Genomic DNA, 9973 nt, shown 5'->3' on the forward strand with positions numbered 1-9973 from the left:
ACTGCTGTTTATTAGTTGGAGAGCTACTAACTTCTTCCAGAACACTGTATAGGAGGAAGAGACTGGATCTGAAACAGACAGCTGTCAAAACACCAACTATGTGTAAAGGGCAAAAGGGGGTGGCTGAAGTCTGTAAGTGCAGCAGTTTAATAAGCATCTAGAAAAGCTTAGTTCGTAATTTTTATTTTGCTACTCCTGTGTTACCTCCTGGGTACGAATGCATTTCTTGGCCCTATGGAAATAAAATAGGCAATTTTATTGCAATTGGCAGGAGGGGAATATTAAAGAAAAATATTTGTGTACTGAACGTATCGGATTGTGAAGATTTTGCAGAGGTAAATTTTATTGAATTGTTAAGCATAAAATGCTAATTTGCCATTTATTTTGGTCTGTTTCTGAGTTATGAATAATAACAATTCAGTAATTCTGGCTACTTTTCAGACCGTTTGAAGAATGAAAAAGAACCAATGGTGTTGAAACTTAAGGACTGGCCACCAGGAGAAGATTTTAGAGATATGATGCCTTCTAGGTATGATTATTGGTGGGGTGAGGGATGACTGTCCTTGACTTGATAGGATAAATTCTTTTTGAGGTGGTGAGAAAACAGTTTTCAGAAGGGAAAGATGAAATATGGAATAGTTCCACTGGTGCTGATATTTCATTTCTAGTCTTGGAGAAGTGTGTTTTAAATGAGATGAAGAAGTTCCTGACTCTGAGATCTGGCTGACTAATGAAAGGTCCACTAGTTTCAACTGTAGTGCTCTGCTAGAAAGAGGCCAGCTGAGGTGTGCAGCCTCTGGGCTGGAGGCAGTGCTGGGATCAGACACATCAGGGTTCAGTGCAATGATACCGTTGCATTAGACAGCAAGACTGCTGAATTGGTAGGTCCATTTTCCTGATTGGAGCTTGGACTTTGAAAAGAATGTTTAGAACTAATAATACATCCCTGAGTGTCACTTCTTACCGTCAGAAAGTTATCACTCAAATCATTTGTCTGAAATATTCCAGATCATTTTGTTAAAGATGTGTGCTGTAGGAGAGGAGGAAGACATTTTTGTTCCTAATTACTGTAAGTCTCATCTTAAATATTGTAAGGAAAGCTATCTCCATTTTTATCTTCCTATTGGTAAGAAGGAACAAAACAGATCAAACAATGTTGGATTAGAAAGGCAGACTTATTTTGCTAATGCTTGGTTCTCTTGTCCTAGGTTTGATGATCTGATGGCCAATATCCCACTGCCCGAGTACACAAGGAGAGATGGCAAACTAAACTTGGCTTCCAGGCTGCCAAACTACTTTGTGAGGCCAGATCTTGGTCCCAAGATGTATAATGCCTACGGTAAGGAAGAAACGGCTAAGTTGAAAACCTTATAATGGAAATAGAGTTAAGTCAGAATGTTTGGAAAATTGCTTTTGGGGGAGATGGAGATGGACAACATTCATAATCCTAATAAGAACACTGCATTTGGCTTCATTTTTGTGTATTTCCTTTCATTCCTTTCCATGTGTGTATTTCCTTTTCGTAGTTACAGTTGTAAGACATATGCAGTTTTTACTTTTTCTTTTTTTTACATCTAATATTATATCTTAAAATCTTTGTGGTGCTTAATTGTTTTTAGTGTGATATTTTTTAAATGATTGTATGGTATATCATCAAATCAATTCTGTTACTCATTTTAAAATCAGTCTGCTAGCATTGCAGCTGTTTTAAAACCAGCTATACTTAAATGCAAGTAATCCATGTTGGTGAGTAGTAGTTTGTTGCTTAAGTTAGTATTGGAAGCACACTTTGTTTGTTGTTTTATGTGTATTTTTGAGAGAGAGAGAGAGAGGTGTGCAAGTGAGGGAGGAGCAGAGAGAGAGACACACACACAGAACCTGATGCAGGGCTCAAACCCATGAACTGTGAGATCATGACCTGAGCTGAAGTCGCTGCTCAACTGACTGAGCCACCCAGGCCCCCTGGAAGCACCTTTTGAATTGGATTTTCATTGTTTAGACATGACTCCATAAACTATCCAGCGAGGAAGACTGTACAAGATAGAGATTGATTTCCTTGGTCACCAACTAGTTTTTTTTTTTTTTTAATTTTTTAATGTTTTATTTTTGAGAGAGACACAGAATGCGAGCGGGGGAAGGCCAGAGAGAGAGGGAGACATAGGATCTGAAGCAGGCTCCAGGCTCTGCACGGAGCCCAATATGGGGCTTGAACCCACAAACCGTGAGATCATGACCTGAGCTGAAGTTGGATGCTTAACCAGCTGAGCCACCCGTGTGCCCCTGATCTTGAATAGTTTTATGTTGGGTCTTTATTTAGGTCTTGGTGATAGTTGGCTGTTTTGAAGGAATTATTTACCCATTGATTGTTGAATGAAGTTTCAGTTTTTTGGATCATTTATTGAATTTGCTTTAGTCTTTTATACTGTTTGGATCCCATTTTTCCAGTCCTTCTAGAAATTACTTCTTTGATTTTATTCTTTCCTTCTATAATTACTCTCAACTCCAGTCTCTCAGGCCTGAGGGTGACAGCCCTCCTGAAGATAAGACAGAGTCCTTTAGCACCTTTGCTGTGTTTTCCCGAGACTGTCGGGGGAGGAGAAGAGCAGGGGCTTGGATCTCAGCCCCACAGTTCTTCCATTAGGATGGAGTCAGCTCAGGGATCCACCTGGACTGGAGTCAGGGAACATTTCGAGAAGGAAGTTTATGTTGGGAAGCTCCCACGGTCTAGATGCCCGAGATGGTGAGAAATGGTCTGTGGGAGACAGGACACAGCAGGCAGGGGTCCCCTGGCCTATTCCCTTTGCTTTCCAGATCTCAGTTTAGAGAACCCTGCATATGCTGTGGGGCTGTTGCATGTTCCCTAGTTGAGTTGCCTTTCTGCAAGCCTGTCGGAGCAGTTAGTTGGTTGGAGTCTCAGCGCATACTCTGTTTACAGTGGGGGTTTACGGTGAACTTACATAAATGAAAGTATTTTTCCACAAAAGGAAATGGTGGAAGTGGTATAATGTCGCATAGTGATTATCCTTGCTTTGTAGACATCCTGAAGCTTTATGGGGTAGAAGTGGTTATCTGAGAAGTTTTCAGAATAAATTGTCTGCTTGGTTTGAATGGCTTGGCAGCATGGACACCCATAGATAGATGGCAGTGTTACTCTTTAAAAGCTTTACCTGTGACAAAATAAGCAGTGAGGGATTGAAAATAATGAAAATGTGTTCGTTTTCAAACACCTTGTACCTTCTCATAAAATTAAAGAGCGGTCATTTTCAAACGTCCAGTGATCGAGCTGTGACTCCTCAGTCAGAGTAGAGTGAAAAGGTTCTTTGGAGAGAGAGAGAGTCAATATCTCTCCAGCTCCAGTACCACCAGAAGTTTTACAGATGTCCAGGTCTTCAGGACAGTAGCAGGGACAGTGACCTTCTCAGGTCTGAGCCTAGGACGTCAAGTCTCCTGATTTCCAGGCTAGAGCCATTCTACTCTGCCCCCAACCCCCAGCAGCCCGGATTGTGTCCGCTCACGTGCTTTTCGTAACAGTCCATGGTGCTGTGTTTCAGGATTTTCTATTTTCTGGGAATCCTTTCCCTGGGACCTTTATGTTTTTATGATCTTAGTCTGTTGGAGTTCAGGCTCCTTTTAGAGACTGTTTTATCAGTGTGCAGTCTCCGTGGCCACATTTGGATGGGCTTTGTGTTGATGGCTGGGTAGGTGTCACCTCCTTCCTCGTTGGCACAGCTGTTTTCCCCTATTTGGCACCGATCCAAGAGCAAGCAGCCTGACGAAGCTCTGAGACCTACCTGTTCACGCTTCCTTCCACAGTGTTAACCGTCGCCCTGCAATTTGTGTTTGTCGTTCCCGCATATTTGTGATGCTACCATATACATTTGTATTCCCGCGGAATATTCTTTGAGATTTAACCTGTGTTTGAGCTTTATAGAAATAGAATCAGGCTTTTGGATATTCATCCATGCTATCATTTATTACTGTCCATTTCATTCATTTTTCTTGTGTCCTATTAATTACTTTTTCTTCTTAAATTTTAATTTTACTCTTTATTATAGAAAAATGTCCCAAATACACTCAGAACTTCAGAGTCTAATACAGTGACTCCCCATATACTTACTACCCAGTCACAGTAGCTATCAGTTTTTTACCATGAGTGTTTCATTATTCAATCCCTTTATGTTTGTCCCTTACCATGTTAAAACAAGTCTCCTTTTATGTGTTGCCTTTAAAGCACATCCTTTGATTTTGCCCTAATACCTAATGTTCTCTCCCCACTCTTGGGGCTCATAGGTCAACTGAATGGAAAGAAAGGAAGGCACAGCAGGGCTTTAGGGCCACAGTCCCAGGTGGACGTTATGGGGTGCCCTTTGCTGTGGAGAGCGGCTCCTAGAACCGTAGGCTCTCACAAATCAGAGGGAAGTCCTTGGCCTCCTCCAGACAAAACAGGGCTGTTTCGGCGGCTGGCAGGTTAGAAAATGACTTCCGCTTGCCCAGTACAAGCCAGGCTTCCCTTCACTGCCCATTCAAGAAGCAGAGTCCACATGTCAGGGTGGGCTGTCCAGGGTGACCACAGGGCTTGGTGAGCCTCAAGGTGAGTGCTGAGCAAAGTAGATCTTTTCCAGGGGGTAGGAGATTAAAGTCTCAGACTATGAGCTTGTGCTGTGGCTCACCCTACCCTCCCTATTTTTGTTTTTGTTTTTACAGTTGAAGGAACCAAGGCAGTGTTTTCTTTCGTTCTGAGTGTATAGTCATTTGAGGTCCCAGCTTTATGTGTATGTGAAGGGGATTTCTGTTAGACTCTCCATCCTGAGTGGACCCTGGGCCTTAGGTTTTACCCCACAGTGCTCTAGGCTGTGACAACCTGGGCTTGGATTCACCTGGTCAAGCACATGTCCTTTTGGAGGAGCCACTTTACCATTCCTGAGTCCTGCTTTCTGATTTCTTGGCTTATGAGTATTTCTTTCTTTCTTTTTTTTTTTTTTTTTTTTGCCAGCACACTGATTTCATTAGAAGAAAATTTTCTTCAATAATTTCATCCAGTAGTTTTAGTTCTTACAGGAGGGTGTGTCAAGGACCTACTTTGCCTGTCATCAGAAACAGAAGTCCTACTGTTAGAACTTGTTGTTGTTGTTGTTGTTTTGTTTTGTTTTGTTTTAATGATTAAATATTTGATGAGATTGCTTTCTTTCAAAGTTGAAAGGATAATTTAATATTAAATACTGTTGTCTTGTACATGATTTAGAGAGGCAGGTTTTAAGTTTGTGACCAAGTATCTCCCAGGGAGTGGGAAAGAGAATGGCAGCCTTCACATCTCAGTAAATTTAAGGTGTTTTCTGTTGGCAGGATTGATTACTCCGGAAGACAGGAAATATGGAACAACAAATCTTCACTTAGACGTATCTGATGCAGCTAATGTCATGGTGTATGTGGGAATTCCCAAAGGACAGTGTGACCAAGAAGAAGGTAGGGTGCTGCTGAGCATAAAAGTGGGGCTTACTCTCTGAGCTGGAGACTTTGGTGTGATACTTGCTTTCTCTTGCTCCAGAAGTCCTTAAAACCATCCAAGACGGAGATTCTGATGAACTCACAATAAAGCGATTTATCGAGGGAAAAGAGAAGCCGGGAGCCCTCTGGCATATATACGCTGCAAAGGACACAGAGAAAATACGAGAATTCCTTAAAAAGGTGTGCCCTTTATCCTATGGCATGTGAGGAGAGAGGCGTGGAGAGTAGCAGTATTATAAATTACCACATGTTGAGACTAGCTGGTTACCAGGAAGTCATCACGGCCTCAAAAGTTAGACCTGTGCCTGTCAGACTGACGTGGCTGAAGCTGGTTGCTGAGGAACAGACTTCAAAGTGATTAGGCTCATACCTTTGAAAAGAGGAGAGGGGCCTTGCCTTTTTCCTTATGACTGTGTTTTACATTATAGTGGATTTGGAGATCTTTGTGCTCTATCTTCAGGTTAGTTCCTCTGATCATCTGTTAGTACTGGTTTGTTTTTAATTTTTTTTTTTAACGTTTATTTATTTTTGAGACAGAGACAGAGCATGAACGGGGGAGGGTCAGAGAGAGGGAGACACAGAATCTGAAACAGGCTCCAGGCTCTGAGCAGTCAGCACAGAGCCCGACGCGGGGCTCGAACTCACGGACCGTGAGATCATGATCTGAGCCAAAGCCGGATGCTTAACCGACTGAGCCACCCAGGCGCCCCAGTACCGGTTTGTTTTTATTGCCTTGAAAATCTAAGCACTGTACTTTAGAGGTTCATATAAAATTCCTTGGCCCTTGATATCTTTGCTCAGAGTGAGTTACTTAGGTCCCTGTAGGTTTTGTCTCCTCACTAGTAGTAGTAGGTCAGGAAAGCCTCAGGCATTGCTTGTGGCCATTAGCTTGTGAAGGGTCATTGGAAAGGGATGCAGGAGTTTTTAAGATTTCAGGTTTCTAGTAGTAGGCAGATTGTTCAGCAAGGGCTGTGTGGAAAGTTCTAGGCAAAATGGACACACTCAGTCTTTAAACCTGTTTGCCACTGAGGCTACTGATTGCAGCCCAGGCATCTGTGACTGACATTCTTCAGTTCATGAGGAATGAATGTGAATACTCCTAGCCTGTTGCCTGGTACCAGGTAGGTCCTTAACCAGCATTGGTTTGAGTCAAAGCTGTTTCTTACTTGGGATCATTGGACTCTTTCAAAACCTGCTGGTCACCATATTGTTCCTTTGATTGTGTCAACCTGAGTCTGGGCTGCCAAATAACTGTGTCTAGAATAAACAAATTTATTCTATAGCTATCTTTGGGACTCATCTGTAACACTGTATTTCAGATTGTTAAATGAATATAGATTTTTAATAACTGCAATACAGCAAGTCTGTTTCTAAGGAACTTGAGCCAGTTTATGTTCAAAAGTTTAGACCAGGGACGCCTGGTGGCTCAGTTAAGCATCCGACTTTGGCTTAGGTCATGATCTCGCACTGTGTAGGTTCAAGCCCCGCGTTGGGCTCTGTGCTGACAGTTCAGACCCTAGATCCTGCTTCAGATTCTGTGTCTCCCTCTCTCTTTGCCCCTCCTCCACTTGCACTCTGTGTCTCTCTCTCTCTCTCTCTCAAAAAATAAACGTTAAAAAAAAAAAAGTCTAGACCAAAATATTGTCCAAATATAGCATTTCCAAATATATGCAGACTCCCAGTCAGAGATTATTGGAAATAACAGAAGGAAAGCCACATTTTCTTTCAGTTTTCTCTTGGTTCGTTCAATTAATGTCTTTGAGTATTACTTGTCTCTTTCTGCCAACAGAGTATCTGTTAAGGAAGGCCTGACATCTGTTGACTGCCCACACTATTCAGAGGGGGAAGTGCCCTCGCTGGGCCTCAATATGTTGCTCAGTTTCATAATACTTCAAATGTATTCTAGGTATCAGAAGAGCAAGGTCAAGAAAACCCAGCAGACCATGATCCCATTCATGATCAGAGCTGGTATTTAGACCGATCACTAAGAAAGCGTCTTCACCAAGAGTATGGAGTTCAAGGCTGGGCTATTGTACAGTTTCTTGGGGATGTGGTATTTATCCCAGCAGGAGCTCCACATCAGGCAAGAAACATTACTTTGTTCTTTATTCTCCTTACACTAAGAACTTTTGCATATGTGTTACTGATGTAGCTTGTGTTTTCCAGGTTCATAACTTATATAGCTGTATCAAAGTGGCCGAAGATTTTGTTTCTCCAGAGCATGTTAAACACTGTTTCTGGCTTACTCAGGAATTCCGTTATCTGTCACAGACTCACACCAATCATGAAGATAAATTACAGGTAAAAATACTACTGATTCCTGGTGTTCTCTGACTCTGGCTTCACGACCCATTATTGACCTTATAAAGAGAGTCTGTGAACTTGGCCATATCACACTTGGCACATGAGTTGATGAACTGGCTTCTGTCTAGTTCCACTGTCTACATAGGCCAAGGAGGAACAAACATAGAAGAAATCTTACCTTGGTTTGCTGTTGTTTAGATTGTAAACACTGTGCCCCAAGAGAAAGGCTTTAGTATTGAAAATGAATAGATCTGATATCTGATCCTGGCTCAACTGCCAGACATTGGTCTTGAACAAAGACTCTTAATGCTGTGTTGTTATCCTTGAATAGAGCAGAACAGAATCTTGAGGATCCAGAGAGTGGGTTCAAAGATGCTTTTAATAGTGAATTGTGTAAAATATAATTTCATACTTGGAAAACTAGGGGAACATACAGGTTTTGAAAAATTGTACCTTGGGACTTGCCTCTCCCTGTATTCACCAGGCTCAGTGCCACGTGGCATCAAAACCTGCATGAGGGGGAAAAGGCATGGGTTTAAAATAGGTATGAAATACTGGCCTAATGGAGTCTAGGGGCCTTTTCGGTATTGACATGTTGAATACTGAGTTTTAAATTTGGAGAGAGGGGCTTCCTGAGCGGCTCAGTTGGTTGAGCGTCCAACTCTTGATTTTGGCCCAGGTCATGATCTCCCGGTTCATGGGATCAAGCCCCATGTCAGGCTCTGTGCTGAGCATGGAGCCTGCTTGAGATTCTCTTTCTCCTTCCACCCCTCCTCATGTGTTCTCTCTCTCTCTCTCTCTCTCTCTGACTCTAAATTTAAAAAAATATTAAAAATTAAAAAAATTTTAATTTAGACAGAATGGTAGTAAAATTGGTAAGGGAAAAGTTTACTCTTAGGGACACATTTTAGATTTATTGGTGAACTGACCATGTTTTCTCCTGTCCTTTTAGGTGAAGAATGTTATCTACCATGCAGTGAAAGATGCAATTGCTATGCTGAAAGCCAGCGAATCCAGTTTCAGCAAACCGTAGGGGTCCAAGAGACGCCTTAACCCCTGTACATTGGACGTGAATTACTGGCAGCTGTTCAAATTCTTCAGGCAGGATTCCTGTGGACTTTGAGATTCATGTTACCTCATCTTCTTTTTTAAACTGTACCCAACTGGTAAGGGTACTCTGTCTAATGTATATTTCTAGTGTTTACACACACTAAATGTGTATATGTAGGAACTATTTACAGAACATGCATCCTTAAACTGTGACTTTTCACCTAGTGCAGACCTTCTACCATGCTGTAAAAACAAAACCTCTTCTCAGCTCTGGAACAATACCTGCAGTTATTCCCAGCTGTTTGGTTGGACAGCTTAGTCAAATGGATTTATAACTCTTAGGAATCACTGCACGGTTTATTTGGCTGTATTTTGTTTTGTGTCTGTCTGAGTATCCTCTCCCCTACCCCTTAGGGTTCAGACGAGCGATGGAGGAAATGACAGCTAACGATGCAGTTCCTACTGTATTACATTAGGACTGGCATTATATAGCAGAAATCAACTACTGTACAATTCTTGGGTTTAACCATCTTTAGTTAAATGGAGTTTTAATTTAAATGAAGCTTTGCTAATTTTAAGTGTTAAGCATTTTGCATTAAAGTATTCATATAATATTTTGACTCCACTCATTGGCATTATTATCCTCTGGTTATAGATTCAGCACACTTTTCTGCAATGTTCTAGGTATAAGAGGTTGCTCCGGGAATGCCTCTTAAAAGCAAAGAAATTAGATGCTGTAGTGATTTGTGATTATTTATAATGCTAACATGGAAATAAGTTTCTTCTTAGCCAAATGGAAGCCTTGTCACACTTTTGCAAAGAAATACTGCCAATTAACTAAATTTGGAAGTGGAAGTTAACCAAGAAATCAAATAATGACTGGTTAAATGGTTCTAAAAAAATATTTCAAAGAGATTGAAATACTTTGTCTTGTCTTTCATAATATAAGAGTTTACGAAGGAAAAGGAAATTATTAGAAATTTTAGAACAGTAGGATCTTAAAACAATCCTTTCTGAAGGAAGAGAATTAATTCATCAGGAAGCCACCTTTCTGTATTTCCCTGGGCTTCTCTCCAAGCCAGGCCTCAAAGGAGTCCCACCGATAGTTACACCA

At 41.4% G+C, this 9973-nt stretch overlaps 1 protein-coding gene across 4 annotated transcripts in view; it reads left to right on the forward strand.

Annotated features, from left to right (window-relative positions):
* The window catches only part of KDM3A (lysine demethylase 3A), a 53539-nt gene extending 44066 nt beyond the window's left edge, over positions 1-9473 (forward strand). For 3 of the 4 annotated variants that reach the window (XM_045446760.1, XM_045446762.1, XM_045446761.1), the window contains exons 20-26: positions 442-529; positions 1209-1339; positions 5344-5463; positions 5546-5685; positions 7412-7588; positions 7672-7806; positions 8762-9473. In XM_045446760.1, the coding sequence (XP_045302716.1) occupies positions 442-529; positions 1209-1339; positions 5344-5463; positions 5546-5685; positions 7412-7588; positions 7672-7806; positions 8762-8842 (872 nt within the window). In that variant the 3' untranslated portion in view covers positions 8843-9473. The remainder of the gene's footprint in view (positions 1-441; positions 530-1208; positions 1340-5343; positions 5464-5545; positions 5686-7411; positions 7589-7671; positions 7807-8761) is intronic. The other variant, XM_045446763.1, reaches the window with a different exon arrangement.
* The last annotated feature ends 500 nt before the right edge of the window (positions 9474-9973 follow it).

This window comes from Leopardus geoffroyi, chromosome A3 (genome assembly GCF_018350155.1).
Source record: "Leopardus geoffroyi isolate Oge1 chromosome A3, O.geoffroyi_Oge1_pat1.0, whole genome shotgun sequence".
Classification (NCBI taxonomy): domain Eukaryota; kingdom Metazoa; phylum Chordata; class Mammalia; order Carnivora; family Felidae; genus Leopardus; species Leopardus geoffroyi.